Raw genomic sequence first — 24,279 nt, 5'->3', positions numbered from 1 at the left:
GGGCCTCCAAGTTTAAAGGTCCCTTAAAGTTTTAAGGGTCACTTATCTTAAAAGGTGACGCTAACGGGGGTTTTCTTGGCTTCAAGAATGAGGAGTGAAGGCCAGACCACAGACTTTCATTATCCCTTTATGCGTAAAAGAGTATTTCTCCTCAGACAGTATTCACCTTGAAGAATATGAAGATGAATAGCTTATAAAAAAGTGGGTGAAACTAACCCTATTTCCTACGTGTCCCTTGCACTTGATTGGCACCATCGATCTACCACGCCTATAAACGAGTCCATCTAATTTAACTTTTTGCGGATCGTGCAATACCAGACCGAATAATCGCCTGGAATTCCACTGTTCACATGCACAGTCGAGATGGTTAATCAATTGTATTTTCAAAACACCGTCATGCATCCAGAGTTATATGTATGAGGCTTTATTAGCCTCTGTTCTTCAAGATATCAATTCCCCTGGCAGGGTTCAGACAGTGATCCGGAATATCGAGATTTCATGACTGTTTTTTATGAGAGCTGCTTATATTCTTCAACATACATTCCAAAAAGCATAATAAAATTATTTTTGGTTCACAGAAACAGATATGAGAAGCATACTCCTCCAAAAAGATAGCAGGTAGAAAGAAACCTACATAAAACATCATGCTTAACCACAAGGTTTAGCCACAAGAAGCGAGTAATTCATCTAGAATCTCCTAATGATCCACTGGGGGAAGATCCACGGAGGGTTTGCAGGGGGCCCAGACCTCCAAACCAAAAACTTCAATATGTTTGTCTTAATTTGGTAAGATCTAGCATAAGAAGTTTCCTTAACGTTTGCAACTTGCTCATTTAGTAGATAGAGTAATTTAAGTGGTCAAAACAGTGTAAATTGCCGATAGTAGATTTGGAATAAAAATTCATTTGGTAAATTTTTTATTCTAGAAAATAAATTTGTTTGCGAGAATAGATTTTGACTAAAATTGGAAAGTAAAAAAAAATTGATTTTTTTGCTCTCGAGATCAATTCCAGAATCAAGCCAACCCATTTTTCTCTTCTCTCTTCTTTTCTTCTAGTTCTTCTTCCTTCTCTCTTCTTCTTCCACCGCCACCGCCACCACTGCGCGCTGCCCTCCGCCCACTATTGCTGGTTGCTGATGACCAATTGAACAAGATCCAGCGATCTCGCCGGAGGCTCGCCAAGCTAGGCCAAGGTCCTACTAGCTCATTGGAGGCTCGCCCATCACCGGCAAGCCTCGCCTGGGGCCAGCCGACGAGGCTCGGCCGACAAGGCATGGCCTCGCCAAGGGCCAACAATGCTTTGGCAAGGTTGCCAGCCCTCATCTAGTCGGTTGCCGATCATCACCGAGGTTAGCGACCAACCGAAGGTTGAAGGAAGAAGAAGAAGGGAAAGAAAAGAAGAAAAGAAAAATGATAAAATTATTAAAAAATTTAAAGAACATAATTTGGAGTAGAAATTTTTAATATGGTGCCAAACCCAATTTTATTTCGGAAATATAAATTTTAAACGGTTACCAAACGCCTTAAAATGTTTTGAAATTGTTCTCAGAAATAGAATAAAAAAATCATTTCTAATCAGAAATTGTTCGAAACAAATAGTTCTACCATACACCCTAAGTTTGATCCAGAAATATTGTTAGAAACTGAACACTGACTTCTCAACCAGTTTTGCAATATCACGCAATCGACCAAGATTTTTCTATAGCAGCTTCAGAAACAGCTCGGCATTGTACAGTAATTAGTGCAAATTTTACATACTGGAAGACCAACACGCTGCCTCATTGCTGTCCTGATCCCCGCTTCTATCTTATTGCATACTTGGCAGATGAATTCGATGGCCAGTCACCAGAAGATGCCTCCTTTGACACAAGATTGACACCCCGTACCCACAGTGCCATATTTGTAGAAGACCTTGCCTCAAAGTGAACCTCTCTCCCAGTCTCAGTCACCACCCTAAAAAGCGTACCGTTCTCGTCAGCCATCTTCTTCCTCCGGTTCTTCAGGAAGCTCCCACTAGGCCCTGCCATGGCCTCCTTACACGCCACATTTCTCTTGCTAGACGTCCCCCACGTTAACAGACCCGTTTTCAGCATCCTAACACCCTTTAAATGTGGTGAGCCCCTTCCTTCTCTAGTATGCTTGAGTAGCTCCTCGCCCAGAAGCACGTGAGATTGAGCCAAATGGTCCAAAATCACTTCCTCTGCTGCCTTGCTTTTACTGTTTTTCCTAGCAAGATGGAGGGCTGTCTCACCTCTATGGTTCAGGATTCCACAGTCAGCCCCGTGTAGTAGTAACAGCTTGCAAGCTTCGGCATTCCCTTCCTTTGCCGCGAGCATTAAAGGTGAATGCCCGCTCTCTTCCAAAGAGTTCACAGGATAACCCATCTTCAAGAGCTGGCCTACCGCAGGCAAGTTTCCAGTACGTGCAGCAAAGTGAAGGGCTCGGAACTCTGAGTAGCCCTTCAGAGTTTGTGACAAGACTGCATCAAGCAATATCTCTTCAAACCGAATCCTCAAACTGGCATAGGTGTGATGTTGAAGGATTGATGCGACCATCTGTCCATCCCGGCTCTTGACACTGATGTCAGCACCCGACTCAATGAGGTGGCAAAATACCTCAGTGTGGCCGACTTTTGCAGCAGCCAGGATTGGTGTCAAACCTGAATTGTCGTGCTTATCTATACTGTCCATTGAACTTGAAGGATTTTCTGCAGAATTTCCACATTTCCATATCCCGAGGCAAAATGGAGCGGGGAGAAGACCTCCAGGCTGCTGGAATAGATTTTTTCTCGAGCAGTGATTGCTTGCCCGAAAATATTGGACAAAGAGGAAGCAAAAGCACTTCTCTTTGCCAAAGATACAGCACTTTCTCCGGTATTATTGACTAGACCCAGATCAGCACCGGCAGTAATTAGTTCAACGAAGCATTCCGGTTGATCAAATAGGGCAGCAATCATCAATGCTGTGTTCCCAGATTCAGTCCTTGAGTCAACATCGCATCCATGCTCAACCAATTGTTTTAAAATGGAAGGGCAACCAACTCTAGCAGCCAAGTGAATCGGACGAGATTCGTGTCCCTTCTCGGTCTTTATTGGGAACTCAGCATCAGCTCCCGCCTCAAGAAGCAAGGAAACCGCCTCTTGGTTTTGGCAGAGGATGGCATAGGAAAGAAGGGTTCTTCCTTGTAGTTGGCTTGTGAGGAACAAGTTATCGTGATGAAGCAGGAGCCGTAGGATTTGGCCGGTTGCTTCATAGTACTCAACTGCACACCATGCTTCGTTGTAGGGCTCCCCCAAGCATGCACCGACTCTCAGTTCCTCACCAGAGAAGATGTCCCAAGACCAAGCACTGAGCCTAACGTGTCGACCGGTTTTTGCATCTGCCTAAAAGTTGCAAACATATGATTAGCCGTTAGAAGACGAAGCTTTCTCATCAGCACAGAAATGCAAAATTAAGACCTTTAAACTCGAAAAATAAGCCAAATGGGGTGATGAAGATGCTACTAAACATGGGAAGGAGCATGCTCCATGTGTGATTGGTGGCTTACATTTTTAATTAAGCACACGTAAGCAATGACGAGCAACAAAAGATAAGTCCACGCAAATGAAGACCAACAGTGACTGCGTACTCCAGTTCAGCCAAGGCAACATGTATTACCACCGTGTCTAGAGAAACCACCAATGAGAAACGTACTGCGAATTGAGTACAACGTTACCTCTAACAGATATTGAACCATAGCCACTTGCCGGCTAACAATTGCAGCCACTAATGGCGAACAGTCTACGTTAGCATGCAATGAAGGCTTCAGGGAGCGCAAGAGAACCCTATCGGTGCAATCAATGTCGACCCCACTCTGTAGGAGCAAGATCATCAATTCGTCAGTAACATGTCATAGAGAAGCCAAATGACTAGTAAGAGTAGATTAATGCATACCTTGACTAATTTTGAAACAACATCAACAAAGCCTTTGCAGCTTGCAGATACAATCGCATGTTGAGCCACATCAGGTCCAATCATCTCAGAGCATATTAGCAGCTCAGCAGCTTCGGCCTGACCAGATAGGCAAGCTTCCATCAACGCACGTTCACATGCCAATTTAGATGCCCCTGCCTTGACGAGCATGTCAAGGATGGCACAATGGCCTCTCGAGCGGCGGCAGTGGTTGCATAGCCTCGAAAAAGTTCCACATTAACATCTGCTCCAGCTGACTACAACAAAAAGATGGATTACAAAACGGCTCAAGAAGAATCTCTACATGACACAAATTCTCTCCCTGCGAAACGAGGCAGTCACAAAGCAATAATGAAGATGCTTTTGCTCATCACTTCACCAAATTTTCATTTCTCTATCTTTAGTGATCAGAAAATTCTGCCAAATCGAAAAACCGACCAGCATCTCCACCTATAGAACACTCAGTAGACGTTCAGTATCCAAATGTTTCTTAGAGAGACATCCATAACGGATTTTCCCTTTCAATGAAGCAAGCTAGTATTAATTCATCGAAAACCCGAATCAGCAAATGAAAACGAAAGCTTTGCTAGCTTAAATTCTCTCTCATTGGATATTAGCAAGGAAAATAAGGTCAAAAAGAAAATCCTCGAAAGCCCGAATTGGCAAACGAAAACGAAAGCTGCATAATCTTCGAGTGGGGACCTCACTTTGTCCAACTTCATCCTTAATCAGAAGGTTCACCTTCAAAGTCAGCGAAAGGCAAGAACATCTCTACGGTTCGGTTCGTGATAGCTACTTCCCGTATCCATGGCTATCAATTTGAAATTGAGGAACATTATGACGAACGCCAGGAAGGAAAAAATCTCAATAGAACCACAAGCACGTACCCCACTAACAGGAAAACTAAGACAGAGAAACAGAGCAAGGCAAGAACGAGTCGCGAAATCTTACCAGGAGCTTCCTCGCGATGTCCAGATGACCAGAGTGCGCAGCCGCAAACAGGGGCGTGACATCGGTCACGAAGTCCCTGACCTCGATCTCCACCTCATCCGCCTCCTCTTCCCTCAGCAAGCTCTCGGTGCACCTCACCCTCAGCCTCACCGTCCCTATGTAATTCACGTCCACAGCCTCGCTCTCCAAGCACTCGCTCACCGTCCCAGCATCGCCATTCAGCGCCGCCTCTATCAGCCTCTCCGAAACCAATGCGAGCCCGTCCCTATCTCGCCCGCTGACGAATCCGCGCCTCCCCATTTCCGATCTCTCTCTCGTCGAAGTACCACCGACTCCGGCGCGAGAAACCCACCTCGGAGAAAGGAAAGATCACATCTTTACGGTCGAATCTGGATCAGGATCAGGGGAACGATCGAAGGGGTCAAGAGGGTAGTCACAGAAAGAGTCGTGCTTGCTCGCGCACATTTAAGCTGGCAACGTATCGGGTCTCCCTGCATTATTATATGGTCCACAATTATGACAGCATTAAATATTCCGACGAGGGAAGCATACAAGAGGATAAATAAATGAGTAAGATTCATTGCTAGCTCCTTGGGAGCTTCCTCTGACGTTCGAATGCCAGAGTAAAATTGAAGCTCTGCGAAGCAAAACAAAAAAAAGGGTATTTCTTGACTCGACATGACACGGCTTTTCGCATCATCAGAATCCGCGTGTATGAATGAATTGCATGATTGCTTCCATTTTCAGTTCGCATGTCCTAATCGGCGCGCTATCATCCTGTTCAGTCTCGTCTCTTTGCATGGCGGGGCCTCTGGGGAGCAGCACGAGAACGGTCGAGAATCAGCAGGGCGTATTTTGAACAGCGAGTGGCACCCAGCAAAAAAAGCAATAAAAAAACGAAGAAGAAAAAGAGACAACCAGCAAGTTATGAACTATGTAGCACTGACACGCGACACGACACGACACGACACGCCGACACGTCACTTCTTGAAAATAGAAAATTTCGACACGTTCCAATACGTTATATATTAAATATATTTTTATATATATAAATAATAATAATAACCTAGAATTAATTTACATGAAAAATATTAAATAATATCATTCATTATTTTAATTTGTTACGATAATACATAAAACTTAGAGGAAAAAACATTGTTTAAAGAAAAATGCTGAAAAGATGTTTTTAAATTTATTTATTTATCATATATAGCATTTTTTTATTACTTCTTTCATAGTAAAAGATTTTTTAAAAACTAAAACAATTCTGAAAAAAACAACTGAAAAAAAAAAAAAAAAATTGACCCCGTGCGTGTATATTTATAGCATTTTTATTACTTCTTTTGACCCCACAAGTATTAGAAATTTTTAAAATTAACCCCGTGCGTGTCGGAATCGCGTATCGAAATTGGACTCGCACATATCGAGAGAGTTTACCGCGTGTTGGATTTTTCGACACTCGTTAACCGCGTGTCGGAGCGTGTCGGGATGTGTCGGGCGTGTTGGACACGTGCCTGAGTGCCGGACACAACATGGGCGCTTTCTGTCCCGGAGCGACACGAAAGCTTTTTGAAAAGTGTCCGTGCCACATAGATTATGAATACAGGATTTCAATAACAGGCCTCGCGCACTTACTATATATATGCAGATGCAAAAAACGGTTGACTTCAAAGTGATGGTTTTCTTGCATCATGCGTGATCGATGTACTGAAAATGAAAAGAAAAGCTGTTGAGTACGAATCACGAGTCATTTTTAAAGGAGAAATTCAAATGCTGTCAATGAGATCCTTGAATGAATGAATATTGCGCTGATAAATATATATAAATTGAGAGTTTGAATTTTATGGACGCGAAAAAGGAAGGTGGGTTGAGGATGTCGAGGGATTAGAACGAGGGAGGGACGAAAAGTCAAACGAGGCGGCTGTAATGAGTGACGCTGTAGAGGAACAGAAAAGACGGTCATTTCGGATGTAACTGGATGGAGCTGCTGGGAACGGTCAACAGTAGTTCTACAGCGCAGCGCAGATCTAGGAAAAAGCCATTCCTTTCTTCGACGTTTCTTGTTTGGTTATTGCCGTCACTAACTTCCAGCATCCCAACTATTGAAACCATCTCTCACTTCTTTGTTCTGCTCGAGTCTTTCAACCGAGGTATAGTGCCAGCAGTCGATTGAAAGACTAGGTTGAAAGACTTGAGCGAATTCTGAAGCCGCGCTCCGCCTCACTCCAAGTGCGGAGGGCTATTATATTTTTTTTTGGGAGTAACCCATCATATTCAGGAGTCAATTTAGAATAACTTGAATATTACTTATCAATATTACATAATAGGAAATGAGTCTTATTATGGTAGGATGCTGAAAAGGAATAAATCTAGATAAGAATTAGTCTTATTTAGGAAGAATATCATGATATAATTGGTGATTGCCTAAATTAGAGAAATTCAATAAATCAAAAAAATTCTAATTAAGAGGTGATTAGGATTAGGCGTGATTTCTAATTTGGATGGAGATCTACCACTACAAATAAAAGGATTGATTGGAGATTTAAAGAGTATCAAAAAATACTCAAAAGAGATCATAAAGTCTTCAACAACGTGATAAATGCGAGAGTTCTTGAGAATTTTTCAGGAGATGATGTGTTTTGTGACAATTGTGAAGATTTATTGTGAGAAAAACACTATTAAAGTGTTAATTGTAAAGGCAAAGATGATATAATGCGTTGGGTAAAGTCCTTAAAGTAAAGCGCCTGTTTGTGAGAATTTTCAATATCTCTCTAAACACCTCTTTTTTTCTCTAGCCTAGTAGAATCTTATAAATAATGCAACTCGGTTAGTTGGAGATGTTATCATTTTGGTAACTCTATGCTCCAAACTGAATCTTTAAATAATATGCTGTTAAAAGGCTATTCCTGAAGAGCTTGAGCAAGAAGTTTGCCCACTATGAAAAGACATACTTGACTTCTTTCCCTGGTTCTAAGCATAAGTCCCCTCATTATAGTAGAGTTTCGGAGATATATGGTCAGTAAATTGTACCTTAAAGATTTTAATTCACTGAAATCGTTCAATTAATAATATAGATGAAATCTAGGTAAACCTTTGAATCGATTTTAGAACTTATGACAATATAGATTTTAGATTCTATGATATGCAAGGTAAATTCTAGGTTCCAAAATAAGGAACCTCTTTCAATGTAAGTTCCAATTTCCAAATAGAATTTATATAGAACTTTGAACTACTCACTCCTAGTGCCTACCTTCACAGCCAACGAACTCTCCAAATCCCATCCTATCTTTTTTCTTTTTAGATAGGAGGGAATACAAAGTATTGTTGTAGGGAGTCCCACCCATTGTTGGATTTTGCCTCGACAAGAGCCTATTTGAGCCTTGTAAAGAGTTGCTCAGGTCCAATCATCACTAACTTTGAACATCCTAACTATTTAAACCATGCCTCATGTCTTATAAGCGAGACCTTCGAATCGTATTATGAGCAAGAAAACCTGCTAATAACTATCACCTTGAGCGATCATTCAAGATATTCTTTTAGAGAACCCAGCCCGTATGAAATGGGTTGAATCAAGTCAAAACAACTTCTTCTCATGTAGATGCACACGTGTACAGTTCAAAAAATTGAACCTTATTATATGTTATTAGTACAATTTGATTTTTTGGAACCAAACCAAATCACGAAAAATATATATATGTTGATTTATATATGGCCTTGGTGACTTTTGTTGTTATGATACTTGCTACCCTTTTCTTTATTCAATTTGAACCACGATGTTCACAATCTTTTTCTCAGTAGAGGTGAGTGCGGGTTTTGCTAACAACCATTACGAATAGATAAATGTCTGGATTTTTAATATGCCGCGTGAAACCAAAAAGACGGTACCTTAAAAACTGTATAGTTTTCCGTGCAAAAAAAAAAAACTGTATAGTTTCCCTTACTGGTTACTTAACGTACTTTTAATTAAAATACATTATGTAATAAGGTGGGTTTGGTATCGCTTCACCACTTGAGTTTTGAAACAGTTTTTTCGTGGAGTACGATCCTAGAAGCTGCTCCCGAGTCAACACTTGAGTAATTTTGTTTGCCACATTATTAAGAAGACAAAAACTGCAAGTGGCATCTTCTACTTCTTTTTTATCACTTTCCCTTTCTTTAGTAAACACGTGGCATATTGTGGCTTCAATGGAAGTACCTTTTTAAAAATAAAAAATAAAAACCAAACTTTATATTAAAAGAACATAAAATGAGACATAAGGATGTCGATCTATTTTCGAGGGGCACGAGAGTTGCAAACTATTCGCAGGCAAGGGTATGCTAACCTCACCAGGATTATGGTGAGGCCAACCGACCCTCAATAGGTCATCGATGAGGGCCAATCGCTCTTGCCACTACCCTAGCAAGGATTGTTGGCCCTTGTTAATGAAGGGAGAGTCGATGCCGCCCCCCACGTGTACCCTCCCATTACTTACTTGCTATCTTCCTCTCTCGATTTTTTTTTTCATATTTGTATTTTTAATTTTAGTATTTCTAAAATATTCAATTTTTTTTCAAGGTCAAATGATGCTGTTTTGTATTTAAGGAAGTTACATTTCCAAGTAAACAACTATGCAAAATCAAAAAATGATGGCAAAAAAATATTCAAGTGCAACCTTTCATCTATGAAAACGACCGAGCCGAATTTAAATGGGGGAAGTCGGAGGACCCACCACTGCAACCCACTTAAGACATGGCTAGCACTTAAGCAAAGGTTCGAAACCTCTCGGAAAATTCGCTACGCCACCACCATGGGTGGCAAGTGCAACCTTTCATCTTCTAACATGGAAATGGGGGAGGGGAGGTGGGGTTCAAATCCCCACATTCTCGTAGGGATGAGATGGGAACATGTAAGTTTCGTGGTGGGTTTCGACTCCCACGCCCGCAAAAGACAAGGCAAAAATCCGAGAATGAGTGTAGAGTAGGAAGAAGAGACCGATAAAAAAAAAAAAAAAAAGTCTGCAAGGTTTGCATGAATGGACTTCGCAATTTACCTTTGATTTATGCTTAATCCAAATCTGGGCCCCTACACACTTTACCTTTCCTTAAATTGATCCAAAACTTTCATAACACTTCATGTATAAATTTTACACGATACCTTAAATTTTGCCGAAAGAAACGGAAAGTGCTTTTAACTTTTGTTTAAATCCAAACAAAAAGGCCCTTACTTTTTAGGGTTGTGCTTTCCAAAATAGTGATTACACATCACATCACACAAGAATGGTTGGTGTATCAAAAAATGTAAAATTTCTTAAATTAGATGTTTGACAAACACCTAGAACACTTATCAAGAAAATCTCTTTTTATTTAAACCCGGACGAGAGCAAAGAAGACGTGAACAAGTGAATGGTGGGCTAGACTTTTGACAAAGTGACTTCTTGTGATCAATTACATAAAACGCATAAAGGAGAGAGGAGGAAAAAGAAGAGGACTCGGTATGTTTATATAACCTCAATCCAAAGTGCATAATCATGATTTCTACAATGATTAGGGCACGCATAATAAAATTTCCACTTCTTTATTTTTATATTTCTCTATTCTCCGGAACAGGTTTGGAACAGAAATCCGTTTGGTAACGCAATTTGATTTTTCTATTTTTGAAATAGATTTATATTCTAGAAAATAGATTTGAATAATAAATCAGAAACTAAAATTTTAAACTTCTCAATTTCTGAAATAGAATTTAAGAAATTAATTTTTGGAGAAATCAATTTCTCGAGTAAATCAATTTATGTTCCAAAATTTTTATCATGCATACTCTTGGTGAATCCCAATTGATCTTCCCTCCTTCCTCCTTTAAAATTGTTCTCAAAATTATAAGAAATTCCATATCACTTGTGCCGAGTGTATTCTTAGTGCTAAGCTTTGCTAATCGGCATCGCGCACAACATTATGATTCAAGCAACCCCAAATGTGAGATGTCCACGGTCACGGTCACCCCTTTGGACAAATTCAATATTCATTTGGTCAAAAGGGCTTTTATTAGGATGACTTAGTTGAAGTCAATATTTAATTTATGGTAGTGTACTTATTGCACATGAATTCGTGTTCAAGCAAACGGAAATTTTCAATTCAATCGAAAACATGTCAATCGTTTGTGAATTTGAATAGAAGTACCTTATAAATTTTTCCCGACCTCCAAGGGATCAAATTGAAATTAAACATGAGATTTCATGCATTTTGAAAGTCGATACAGGCAACCCAATTTTTTTTTCTAAATTCCAAGAAATTCCATATTGCTTGTACTGAGTTTTTTCTTAGTGCTAAGTTTTGCTAATTGGCACCGCGCTTAACATTATGATTTAAGCAACCCTGGACGTCGGATGTCCACGGTCACCCTTCGGAAATATTCAATCTTCATTCTCGGTCAAAAGGGCTTTTATTAGAATGACTTAGGCGAAGTCAATATTTATTTTTGGTCGTGTACTTGTTGCAGGTAAATTCGTGTTCAAGTAGAGGAAAACTTCCAATTCAATCGAAAACGCGTTTGTGAATTCGAATAGAAGTAACTTATATATTTTCTCAACTTCCAAGGGACCAAATTGAAATCAAACATGAGATTTCATGCTTTTCCGAAAGTCGATATAGGTAGCCAAATTTATTCTATAGCCTCTACTAATGAATTTTCGTCGGAATTTTAGGATTAATCTAAGCCGGGATTTTGGACCTAAGAAAATCATTAAAGCACTTAAGGAGAAGAAACAAACAAGAGATCCACTCAAGGGTAAGAAATCTCGCAATGTCACTTTCATAATCCCTTTCAATCCAGAATAAAAGGAATGACCGTGAATTATGGAGCTCTTTGGTGGTGAAGATAAATATCACGTTAGGACTTTAATCTTGATTATCGCTGGATAAATAGTTATAGTAGCATTTCAGAACTAAGATAATGAGGGGTGCACGATGAATTTTTGTCCAAATTTTAGGGTTAATCTAAGCTAGTGTCTGCCTGTGTAGTCCACGACAGAATGTCAAAAGTGTCCGCCTAGCCTTTTCTTTTTCTCTTTCTTTTTCTTTTTCTTTGGAAGAATTTTGTAATGTGAATTTCAATTTTCTCCTTTCAACGCTGTTGGTGGCAGTTTTGACCCGGGAGAGGAGTCTGGCCAAGCGTGTCCTAGGTCAAACTTTTTGAACTAAGCTTGTACACCCAATGCGAAAGACCTTGCGATAGCGAGTCCTCGCGGTCTTAATTAATCCAATTATTTTGCATTGTAAATCCTCGTGTTAATCTCGAGAATACCAAAAAAACTATCTTTAACTTTACTCCCCCACATCCTATACTTTTCCTCAGATTTTGAAATCCAACAATAAGCTAATTAAATAGCTGCAACAACTTGTTGAGATTGAGATTAGCACGAGGTTCGCGACAACATTTGCTGGCCCAAACACATCATCGGGTTTCTAACGAGTCATTAGTCGAGTCAGTCCCTTTTCTTTCGAGTTCATATGGGAATTGGAATATCTTTAAGTATTTGAATGAAGAAAGTCTATATTCGAGAATATTTTGATTAAGCAACATGTGACAATCGTTTTCAAATGGTTAAAATTGCAACGTTCATATGATTGCATAGCCAAATATATTATCGAAATCCAGAGATAATTTGAAACTTACACTTATCAAGATAACTTCAAATTTAATTTGGACCTATAGGAGCAAGTTAGGTCGAACTTAGGACGCGAACCGTGCCATATTGTAATAATTTCTACTCCAATTTCGCAAAATCATCCAACTCTTGTCCTCTTCCTCATCTCCACATGCACTGATGCAATGGCAATTTTTGCATGTGAATCTGCCCCACGAGATGAAGAGGTAACATATGATTTTAGCGGGGAAAAACACGTCTCGAGTGCTTTGTCATAACTTACCACGTGGCATTATTGTTGCCGGACTTGCTGGGCACGTTTCTTTCATTGTAAGGCAGAATCACGGGTCCACAAATATGTTTCCATATTAGAAGTAAGAAATATTTGAGGCTAATTTCATCGTTTTCCTTTCCCATCATCTAACATTTTTGTAAGGCAGAATGACGGGTACACAATTATGTTTCCATACTAAGAAGTAAGAAATACTTGGAGGCTAATTTCATCGTTTTTCCTTTCTCATCATCTAATCTTTTTGTAAGGCAGAATGATGGGTACACAAATATGTTTTCATACTGAGAAGTAAGAAAGACTTGGAGGCTAATTTCATTGTTTTTCCTTTCTCACCATCTAACCTTTTGCTTCCATACGCTTAATTTCTTTTCTTTTTCTTAATTTTTTTTTTGTGAATATCAGTAGAAGAGCATGTACACAATAAAAAAGGGCCAACCAAAATTTTATAATTTTGAAATGAACGATTTGATTTATTTGTGAAAATCTTGGCTTTTTCTTATAAAATAAGAAGAAATTAATTTAATGGAATGTGAATTTACAAAGGGGTCATTAGGAATTCAAATTCCGGTTAAGTGTTACCCACCTCTGGCTACTTAGTCGTCGTTGCCGACGCTAACACAAGCTACCGCATGCTTTGCCACCCATGCCCAAACCTATTAGCAAACCTTGACCTCTCTATCTCACATAATCTCTCTAAATTCATCAAGTCGAATCGAGTAATATCCAACATGATTGATCTCATATCTAAGGCTTGATCTTCAATCTCATTTGCTTCCCCAAGGAACCAAAAGAGCAGGGCCCCTACCCACCACAACGATGGCCAATGGCAACGGCGGGGCGTTGGCGATGACACAATTGGATTTGTGACGGGCCAAGGGGTTGGGAAGGGAAGAGAAAGAAAGCAAGCAATTTCTAGTATAAATTCAATCAGTATACGTACTTTGATCTTTTCGGATATATTCACTAGACAAAATTTCTTTCTTAGCTTTAAAAGGCTCGACAAGATATCCAGACGTCTCTATCATTGATTAAAACTGCATAGCACACGGCTTTTTCAAAATAACCCTAGTGCTAAAAAAATTTCACCTCCCCCTCCATTTCCCGGCTGCCGAACAAAAGGTTAAACGGGAACGACAATCACGAGAACCGGCCACAATGTCCAAATTCCACGAGTCAAACGAACGTGATAAACGAGAGACCGCGTCGTCTTCGGTTGATATCAATTCTTAAATGATAGGACAGAGTGGCGCGACATCACAACGCCTCCCCCACCACCACCACCACCACGACCAGATCTTGCTTTGGCGCCTTCAGCTTTTCGTTGAATCGTGAAAGTACGACTGGGCCTCTCGGGCGGACGGACCCCGGGCGCCTTCCCCGCGTTCCCACCGACCCAAGCGCACGCAGACAGTCCGGTAGTGTTGGGCAGAAACTTCTCTGCTCCCTCGTGAAAGCCCCATTTTTTTTTTTTATGTGCGCTGCACGCTTTTCCAAATTCTGCTGTCAATTCGGGATTTTTTTCTTCTTCTCGGTTGGCGATAAGTGATATAAATATGTGCACACAGCTTGCCAGATGTTGGAACTGGTATAGGCGAAGCAAGCGACGGGGAACCTGTGAGCGAGAAAAAAGAAAAGGAAACTTGCGAAGCAGCAGCAGCAGCAGCCGCCGAAACGAAACTGGACCGCAGAATCCTTATCCTTTTATCGTTTCTTGGAGGATTGAAATACTTCGTCCCCCCCTCCTCCTCCGCTCTTGTGCTGCTTCTGCAACACCAAGTTCGATTTTTTCTTGCGGGGGGGCGTTCTTCTCGCTGAGTTCTGTCGTGGGTTGCTCTCGAAAATTCTTCTCGACCCACTTTCTCTCTTTGCCCAAATCGAATAGTTCTGTTTCTGTTCTCCGGGGTCCTTTCCTTCTTCTTGGCCTCGTTTCTTTTTCCACTTTCTTGGGTGGGGTCTGTTATGGCTGTTGTTCTGGAGATTCTGAGAGGAGCCACGAGCGGGGCGTTCTTGGGTGAGGCCTTGGTGCTGGTGGCTTGTGTGGGGATTTCGGTGATTCTTGGAGTTCTAGTCGGATGGTCGTGGAGACCCGGGTGGGTTTCTCGATCTGCGGAGGACATATCCGAAGCGCCGACTTTCGCTGACCCTCCAACCGCCATTTCTGACTCCAGGTTCGTGTTGGGACTTTCTTGCGTTCATCGGGCAAATGAATTTAGGTGCTGGCAATTTGGTTAATGGTGTTTGTTCATTTCAAGATTCTAATGGATTTGCGCTGCACAATCTTTGCATTTGGCAGTTCGTCACGGGGCGAGAGAGAGAAATCGGGCCTTGTCAACGGTGATGATTTGGAGCATCTGTGCCGACTCGTGGAGGTCAAAGATGGAGGGCCTGCTTGGATTCAGATGATGGAGAAGTCGGTGCCCACCATGAGCTATCAAGCTTGGCGAAGAGATCCTGAGGTATAATCCTCGCTTTTCTTGAACTGCCAAAAATTGGAAATCTGATCTAGTTACAAAATTACAAACTCTCAATTGCACTTCGTTGAGTATTACCAGATATATAGGTGAAATCTTTGGTTGAATTAGCATTCGAATTAGACGGTTGAGATGTTTTGATGGTTTCTGTTTCAGACCGGGCCTCCCCAATACCGGAGTAGGACTGTTTTTGAGGACGCGACACCTGAAATGGTGAGGGACTTCTTCTGGGATGATGAGTCCCGGTTGAAGTGGGACGATATGCTTGTTAAAGCTTCGATTTTGGAGGAGTGCCCTACTACTGGAACCATGGTGGTGCAATGGGTCCGTAAGGTGAGGACCGAAAGAAATTTACGTTTGCTTTCACTTTCATGTTCCCCTGTTTTGGCTTGTGTCTTAGGCTGTGCAGATTTTGGTAGCATCTGCTAATTCGTTCCTCTCTGTTTCGTGTTTTGGCACAGTTTCCATTCTTCTGTAGTGACAGAGAATATATCATAGGCCGACGGATTTGGGAATCAGGACGATCGTACTATTGTGTTACAAAGGTATGAGAACTGTCTTTTGCCCAATCATTTTCATCATATTCGTTTCTTGTAAGCGCAGACAACACCATTGCCAACATAACTTTTGGATCATATTGCGTTGTTTTCTTGTGAATACAACCCTCTTGGTTTTGGATTTAAAATGAGAAATTTGATAGTAGGCAAGTCCTTCAACGAGGAAAAGGACTGACATCATGCATGAGCATTTAGCAGAGTGTTGCTTAGCTTTTATCAGATCCTACGACTTGCATGACTAATGCAATATATTTAGGCAATAGTAAATTGGTTAGGGGTGGATTGGGCGATCCCTTGGAGGGCAGAAACTTGACAAACTCCTTAGCTAAGCTGCCTAGTAATTTTCTTTCTTCTTTTTTTCTCCCTAGAAGAGTCAAATTTCACGTGGATTCTGAGAATGTGAGCTCTAGTTAAACTGCTAACAAAACTGGAAATTGTCCACACTAGATCAACCATTTTTGTAAAAATGTCAGCACCGTTTTTGCCTTTTTGTTCCTATGGAATAAATTGAATCGTCGTCCCCTTTGATTTGTCTTGGTACGTCTGGATTTCCTTGTCAACAATTAATTCTTTCTGCATTTTTCAGGGAGTGCCTTGCTCCTCTGTTCCTAGGCAAAATAAACCAAGACGTGTGGACCTATACTACTCAAGTTGGTGCATCCGTGCAGGTACTGTTGGATTATTTCCTGAACATACTGCTTGGTTGTTTTGCTTGGCTTCTACCGTGTGCTTTATATTCAAATTTCTTTCACAATGCATCTGGGCATTAGTTTAGAGCTTGCGATTGATGGAAGTTGTGTGCTTTGGGGCATTTTTACAGTTGAATCTAGAAGAGGCGATGGCCAGCTAACTGCCTGTGAAGTGTTGCTGTTTCATCACGAGGATATGGGCATACCTTGGGAAATTGCGAAGCTTGGAGTACGCCAAGGCATGTGGGGAGCTGTGAAGAAGATCGATCCTGGTCTACGCAAGTATCAGAAGGAACGAGCCTTGGAGGCTCCGCGGTCACGTTGTGCTTTCCTGGCACAGATCAATACTAAAGTCAGCCCAGACTACCTCAAGTCTCTAGAGAGTTCTGGTAAAGAAGATCCATCGGAGACTGAAGCCCATGATGAGCCGAGGAAACCCTTGGTGCCGAGGCTCCTGTTAGTGGGAGGGGCTATCGCTCTTGCCTGCAGTCTCGACCGGGGCCTTTTCACCAAGGCCGTTGTATTCGGAGTAGCTAGAAGGTTTGGAAACGCCGGACGGAGATAGTGATCGAAGCAGCTCTTAATTCCTTGTACTCGACTCAAGGATGCTGGTATTTGTGCAGTTTATAGTTAAGGGAGGAAACCGCCCAACTGGCGTGCTTCCTTTTAAGGGATAGAGGGATCTATCGTATTTTTGCCGACTCTTTTTTGATCCATTAGATAGATTCACATGAGGCAAAAGAGATCGTGTTGCTGTAATATACCATCAGTATTAAATAACAAAAATGTGATTACTTTACAGTTACCTTAAGTTGGCAAGCACAAACTCAGGTCGCCTTACCTCTCTCTGTTCTGTTTCCAAATTCTTCGGTCCTTGTTCCTCTTGCAGTTAGATCTCAAGAAACGCTCTGTTGGAACATGGTTTATGGTGGTGTAACAGAATAAACTCGGGGAGAGCCATCTTAGATTCATTTATTACTTCATATTCTTTCATTTCCATATAAAGATCACTTCCTTCACAAGTACTTTCACCTATTTTACCCATTGGAAATGCTGATATACTCATGAATATCATTAGACATGTTCCAACGGATCTTCAAAACACCGATATACTTATGAAACCATATTTGATGTAAAAAATGTTCCGGCTTTCTATTTTCAGAGGAAGTTGCTCCAAGTTGCTGCAGTTGCAGTCGCTCAGTTCCCTCGGGACATGGCTTCTGTTATTATCTCCTTTGAAAGACTGCGTCATTGTGGCAACCGATCTAATCTAAGCAACTTCCAATCGGAGTCATCAAAGCCTAGGCATAGCGCAAGAAATGGGCTAGCGACAATTCGCATCAGATTTGCAGTTTCAGGGGAATTCCTTAGGAAAGCAACTCGAACACTCGTTGCCAAACCCCTCAGCTTGCTAAAGCTTCATCCACATAACTTGGATGCCGCTCGTGTCTGATTTACTGCGTGAAATACTTCAGATTCTGCAATTTATTTCAGAAGCAAAAAAGAGAAGCAGGGAGGTGGCTTTTTTCTTTTGATCAGTAAGTGCTCGTAAGAGCTGAATATCACAGCAAGATTGGTGTTTGATGCGACACTGAGGTATCACCTTCTAAGGCTAGACTCTGAATTTTTCTTTTTCAAAGGGACTGTGATTTGAAGGCATTACCGACCATCCTTGTCCACGTGGTGATGCTCCATTCTGCAGAATAGTGCCTCTGAGAGAGAGATGGAGCAGGTTTCCCACCACTCAATAAAGTGATGAAAATTATGACAAAAAAATAATAATAATAAATTAATGAAGTGATGAAAAGAATCTTGGTGCTGCAAGACCCGCACTTGCTGTTGCTGGTGAGTGCGCTTTTCAGGCAACCCGAAAGTTTAAAAGAACTGAGACGCTTCATCCATCACTCAAAAGCTTACAAAAATAGCAATTTGGGAAACATCTCTCCAATTTTTTGCTCATAGGTTCTTGGAAAACTTTCAAGATCATTAACAGAGTTTCCTCCCCTGTTGATTGACAAAACCAGTTGATCAACTCACTTTCTTCTTTTCTTCTTTCGTTAAACTCTGCCGAGAAACTCAATAGAAAAACCAATCTTTATAAAGCTATCTGGAAATGACCAGACAATCATGCTTTGCTTTTATTTCTAGAAAAAATTAAAGGCGGAACTGCATGCTCGAGGAAAGATTCTTGCTTGGACCCGATCCCAATTTCTGGGTGCAATCGCAACGATTATCACGTTTGGAATCGACTCACTTCATCACGGACTCGACAGGGTCTTAAGGAAAAGCGTTTTCCCTGTGCTAGACCTATCGTATGGAAAGACTGGAAGCCTCAAATGGTGACAGTGAACAAAAAAGGTCTCATGTGACCTGCCTGTAGAAGTCATACTACCTTAAAATCTTCAGATCCAATCTTTAGATCTAACGTCTTAGCCCTCATTCGCCTTATCTGTATGGCCAGTTTGTCTATATCCATCTTGTATATTCTGACTTACTTAGTTCTTGCTGATTAATAAAGTTGGCTAGCAAAAAAAATCAACCTAAAGAAAGCTAATCAGAGATCAGAAGAGACAAAACTTGAAAGAGAGCTACAAATGGCACTACAAAGCCAAAGATCAGCTTAGAGATAGAAAACTTCTACATGACATTAAGTGTTTCTTTGCAAATCAAAAATCCCTCGCAAATAGCAGCAAGAAAATTACTAAACGAGAAATGCAGAAGCAGAAGATTTCGACTGCAATAACTTAATTATTCTTACATCTCTGGCAATAATTAAAAATATTCAAAAGATTGCAGTAGTACAGGAAGCAGTGATAGTAGAAAAAATATCATGCCGTAACCCAACGAGGCTACTAAACCTTGGCGGTTCCTGCAGTAAAGTTGGGGTCCTCGCATCTGTACCTTCCATCAGGGCCAATGCCAAATCCCTTAGGATCTGCAAACACATTCTCCAATAGCTGGCTTCTGGGTGGCTGAGGGCTTGCATCCGCAAATTCCACGGCATCTTCAACTACCTCGTCAATTTTCTTGTCGATTGCCTTGAGTTCGGCTTCGCTAGCCAGCTTGCTTTCAATTATGTACTTCTTCAAAGCTGCTATGGGATCCCTTGCAGCATACTTGGCCTTCTCAGCTGACAAAACACAGATCATTTCAATGTTTCAACAGCAGTTAGTAAGGAATCCAAATTGTGCACATCATACACACATTATGAGAGGAGCTTTTAAAGAAACATATCACCAACATAAGAGTTCAAATCAACAACATGCCCAATGCCTAACCACCTAGACTAGCACAGCTAACAAGCTATTCCATTCTCCACTTCATGTGTAAAAGTGTCTTGTTTTTACCTCCTCTCTAGAAAGCCAACCACATCCTTTTCTTAGGTAGCCCACAAAAGTCAATTCTACTGGCAGGAGACCAAATTAGTTTGAAGATGCCACATATATGAAACCAAAACAGAATCAGAAGTTGCTTAAAAGAGTACTGAAACCCTTTAACTGCAACCTTAGATATGAATATCATTCTAAAAATGGACAACAGCGTTAACATTTGTTTATTCTGACAAAATCATATCAATTGTGACGGTTAAGATAATGAGGACCAGGCATCATAAACCACTACAGCAGTCAAAAGAAGCAAGCACGCCTTTTGCAACAGAACCTGCATTAAGAAATTACCATAACAGCCATAAAGGTCATATTATCATCAGCTCTTATTTATCATGCTCAGCCTCGAAAACTGCCCTACAAAGTTTTCCCACTTATCAAAACCAACAAGCTTCACTTTCCAGCAAATGTGATGTTTTGGAGATCGACTAGAAAACATGATTCAAAGGCCTCAAACATTTGTAGCACCACCAGTAAGTGAGGAAGAGATGATGAGTAGTAAAAACTGTAGGCAATTGATGTGTCTAGTCCTTAATCATAATCCGTATCAATATTGTTGTTAAACCAGGATCCCGTGATGGCTGGCAAGCCTAATAGGTTGCTTCACCAATTAATAGAATCAGCACTTCCTACTTAATCATGCTCATTAAATATGCATCTTATGAGTAAAGCTGCAAACTTTGATAAAGAAGAAACAGATCAGTAACATGTGCAACTCTTAAAAACACAATTCATTGAGCAAGGCTGAGTTACAACCAGGATACCATCACAATCCCGCCAATCCATCCATATATTCTTCTATCTGACCCTCCAATCAATTCCAGTAACCTACAGGCACCCATAGGCCCATTCACCTTTTCCCTTTTTCATCCTTCGTGTAGTATTTTTTAGCCCCAAAGTCCTAGACCTACTAACACGTGCATACCTAATATTTATACTCCCCAGTGTAACCTGAATTTCTTGATCTGCTGAACTAAGAACGATCTATATCTCATCTTGGATCTCAATCCTCCATGATTCTAATAAATGTCAGGCTGTAAATACTGTTCCTGTTTTCCCACTCTCTAGAAAAGCCTTTGCCAATTGTGAAACTATCCTATTAGCTTATTTAATGACACCATGATGTCAAGTAACAGAGTACAGTCAACCTGCTTTCGATGCTTTCGAGAGAAGTACCTCCTTTACACTTCAGGACCCTTAAATGGTTATTACAATAGTCTGTTCGATTTGACGGACTCTCTACAGGGCAAGAACCCACACCATTTGCCCTGCATTCAGACTCCCCCAACTCAAACCTATGCATCCAAAGATAGTACGGGGATAACTACCACATTACAAAGTTATCTATGGTGTTAAAGTGTAACTCTTTCTTCCGATTCATTGTTTCTTCATGCTAATTCAGATAATCAATATTTCAGCTGGCGAGATTAAAAGAATATCTATGCTTACAATCAATGCTCTATATGTCTCAAAGAATAAAGCAAATCTCTACCAAAGTCCCCGCATCACAATCTAGGTAACTCCAAAAGCACTCATCTTTGTTAAGAGAGGTTACTATAATTAGTGCGTAAGATTGAAAGGCCTAAAATAAATAGGAATATCTAAGAGACATGCACCTAAAAAGGAGATTATATCCACCAACAAAGCCAGTGATTAAAAGAAAGATTGAGCAAAAACCAATCAAGAATGACACTCCGAGTTTGTCTTAAAATGCTCACCAGGCTCACGAAGCTCATCGGGATCAGCCAAAGAGTGTCCTCTAAACCTGTAAGTTTCGCACTCGACCAGGGTAGGTCCCTCTCCTCTCCTCGCTCTTCCGACGGCCTCCTTTGCCACCTCCCTCACCTTCAACACATCCATCCCATCCACATGCACTCCGGGCATCCCGAATGCAGGACCCTTCTTCCAAATCTGAGGATCAGAAGTAGCTCTCAAATGGGACATACCAATTGCCCACAGATTATTCTCCACAACAAAGATGATAGGCAACTTCCACAGCTGAGCCATGTTCAGGCACTCAAAGAATTGTCCATTGTTACAAGTCCCATCCCCGAAGAAGGCCACGGTCACATGATCACAGCCCTCTTCCTTCAAGACCTCCCTCTTGTACTTGGACGTGAACGCCGCGCCGGTGGCGATCGGAATCCCCTCGCCGATGAAAGCGAATCCACCGATCAAATTATGCTCCTTCGAGAACATGTGCATGGAGCCTCCCTGGCCTCGGCAGCAGCCCGTTTCCTTGCCGAACAGCTCGCTCATAACCTGGCGGGCCGGCACTCCCTTGCTGAGCGCGTGGACGTGGTCCCTATAGGTGCTGACCACGGAATCCTCCTGTTTCAAGAGCTTGATGAAGCCCGTCGAGACAGCTTCCTGCCCGTTGTAGAGATGGACGAAGCCGAACATCTTGCCCCTGTAGTACATTTGAGCGCACATGTCTTCGAACGCCCTCCCCAAAACCATGTCTTCGTAGAGCTCCAATCCCTCCTCCTTCGTGATCAGCTGCCAGACGACAAAAAAATAAGCAAATCAAGAACATACCCACGAATTCTAACCTCCCATTAACCACAAAAGAACTCTCTTTCTCGAACGCGCACACTCCAGACGCGAGCTACCCAATACCGGCCATGCCCCAAGATCGAATCTTTACCAGATTGGAGCCGGAGACAGAGGACTTGGGCTGCTTCTCCTTGACGACATTGGATGCGGCGACGGCGGCGACGGCGGCGGAGGACCGGGGGCGGCCGGCGGAACTCGAGATGGGGTTGAAGCGGAGCCGGGCGGTGGATCCGAGGAAAGCAGAGGACGAGGGGTGGCTGGCGTTCGAGGCGAGGGCGGACCTGTCGTGGGCGAAGGAGGAGGAGCGGATAGCGTTGATGGCAGAAGAGAGGGAAGCGGCGGACATGGTGGCGACGAGAGGAGGGGGGAAAGGAAGGAAGAGAGAGAAAATGCGGTCGGATCGAATTCGCAAGAAATGAAGTGGGGGAAGAGGGTCGGTTTTAATATAGGAGAAGAAGGGGAAGGAGGCGGGGCGGAGAAAACAAGAGGAGGGAGCACGGGAAGGACCGCCTGGATCGTCGCCTCTTTGGCAGTTGGCTCCCCTTTTAAATGGTGATGATGGTGATGATGGTGATGAGTTGACGACGAAGGGGGGGATCTTGGGAGAGGGGTTTTTTCCTGTAGGTTATGTTTTCACTCCATGAACATCGTCTACGTCGCGATTACAGGTGGGAGTGTAGGTTTCGTTTGTTCGCCTAATCGAGGAAAGAAGGGGAAAGGAGGGATCTTTGTTGGTGGGTCTTTGCCCCTTCTTGCCTTGTTGTGCTGGTTCAAATGTGGATTTTTGCCTTCCCCCACCACGTTGGGAGATTAAAACAATGAGGTATCGATGATCGTGATGTGTTTCGCTCGTCGAAAAGGATACGAAGGATTGGATCCAATTAGGCCGAGTCAAGCAGTGGATTTGGGTTTGGAGAATCGCATCTTGAGTATATATATATATATATTTAATGATTTTAAGGATCTTAAAAAATGAATGGCATATTGTCTGAGCAAACCTAATTGGGTCGAGTCGAGACAAGCCCATAAAACAAGGTATATACTCTAGGGAGTGGCAAAATAATCTCTAAACTCTTTAACTATGATTTTGATCAAATTGGATCATGTGCTCTTTAGATTGAACCAATTCAGCCCTTTCGGCCTTACAACTCCCCTGTTTGGAACCCGAAATCGCCCAACATGTCACGCTGTCCCGTGGTGAGAGAGGGGCGGTGCGCGTGGAGAAGACATGGGAACGTAGGAAGAGAGAAACTGATCTGAGCTCAACTCCGTGAGATCCGCGGGTGGCCATAAAAAACTGATAGCCCATCGGCCGTGACCTGTGTTCTGGGCCGGCCTGACAGCCCGTGGGCCATTCGGTCTATTGTGCTGCTTTGCCAACTAATTCTGGCCACCACCTTGGGAGATCAAAACAATAAGGAATCGATGATTGTGCTGTTTTCTGGACATGGAAAAGGATACAAAGGATCGCGGTGGGCTTTTGGGATTGGATGCTAGAGATGCTAGACGGGCCGAAACCGAGCCTCGCGAAAGATTTTTGCCTTCTATGCCGTGATGATAAGATCGAGTCAGGCCGAGAGGTTCGTGTCTAAGTTCATTCGATGGTTTAAAGATCTTTGGAAGGTAAATAGGATTAGCTCAAGACTTGAGCGGGCCTAATTGGGCCGGGTCGATGCAAGTTCATAAAGCAAGGTGGCCCTATGGCCTTACGAGACTAAGTCAAATTGGTCCTTGTGCTCTTCAACTCGAACCAATGTGGCCCTATGGCCTTACGAGACACCTGGTGGAACCCAAATTCGTTAACATG

General features: G+C 42.0%; 2 protein-coding genes and 1 pseudogene across 2 annotated transcripts; 1 reads left to right on the top strand and 2 right to left on the bottom strand.

Annotated features, from left to right (window-relative positions):
• Nucleotides 1-1,656: 1,656 nt before the first annotated feature.
• On the bottom strand, nt 1,657-5,386 carry LOC120293222 (annotated as a pseudogene).
• A 9,008-nt stretch (nt 5,387-14,394) lies between these two features.
• Nucleotides 14,395-17,341, top strand: LOC104444124. The gene is made up of 6 exons (XM_010057731.3): nt 14,395-14,981; nt 15,107-15,269; nt 15,441-15,617; nt 15,746-15,829; nt 16,428-16,509; nt 16,662-17,341. Exons 1-6 carry the CDS (start codon nt 14,773-14,775, stop codon nt 17,093-17,095), a joined length of 1,149 nt encoding a protein of 382 aa, XP_010056033.2. The 5' UTR covers nt 14,395-14,772; the 3' UTR covers nt 17,096-17,341.
• Nucleotides 17,342-19,153: 1,812 nt separating this feature from the next.
• LOC104444123 (pyruvate dehydrogenase E1 component subunit alpha-3, chloroplastic) lies at nt 19,154-23,039 on the bottom strand. Its single transcript, XM_010057730.3, has 3 exons — nt 22,564-23,039; nt 21,635-22,415; nt 19,154-19,660 (listed from the first exon to the last, which is right to left on the bottom strand). Exons 1-3 carry the CDS (start codon nt 22,816-22,818, stop codon nt 19,383-19,385), a joined length of 1,314 nt encoding a protein of 437 aa, XP_010056032.2. The 5' UTR covers nt 22,819-23,039; the 3' UTR covers nt 19,154-19,382.
• Nucleotides 23,040-24,279: the final 1,240 nt, after the last annotated feature.

This window comes from Eucalyptus grandis, chromosome 5, assembly GCF_016545825.1.
Source record: "Eucalyptus grandis isolate ANBG69807.140 chromosome 5, ASM1654582v1, whole genome shotgun sequence".
NCBI classification, from domain to species: Eukaryota; Viridiplantae; Streptophyta; class Magnoliopsida; order Myrtales; family Myrtaceae; genus Eucalyptus; species Eucalyptus grandis.
The sequence above is the reverse complement of the archived record's forward strand: the minus strand, read 5'-3'. Positions and strand labels throughout refer to the sequence as shown.

Bases quoted from the DNA above. Each gene is read 5' to 3' on its own strand.
- LOC104444124 (XM_010057731.3), top strand. From the start codon at position 14,773: ATGGCTGTTGTTCTGGAGATTCTGAGAGGAGCCACGAGCGGGGCGTTC. The intron at 15,618-15,745 runs GTGAGGACCGAA...GTTTTGGCACAG, and splicing joins TGGTGCAATGGGTCCGTAAG to TTTCCATTCTTCTGTAGTGA. The intron at 16,510-16,661 runs GTACTGTTGGAT...GCATTTTTACAG, and splicing joins AAGTTGGTGCATCCGTGCAG to TTGAATCTAGAAGAGGCGAT.
- LOC104444123 (XM_010057730.3), bottom strand. From the start codon at position 22,818: ATGTCCGCCGCTTCCCTCTCTTCTGCCATCAACGCTATCCGCTCCTCC. The intron at 22,416-22,563 runs GTAAAGATTCGA...GTCGTCTGGCAG, and splicing joins CTGTCTCCGGCTCCAATCTG to CTGATCACGAAGGAGGAGGG. The intron at 19,661-21,634 runs GTGAGCATTTTA...GTGTTTTGTCAG, and splicing joins CGATGAGCTTCGTGAGCCTG to CTGAGAAGGCCAAGTATGCT.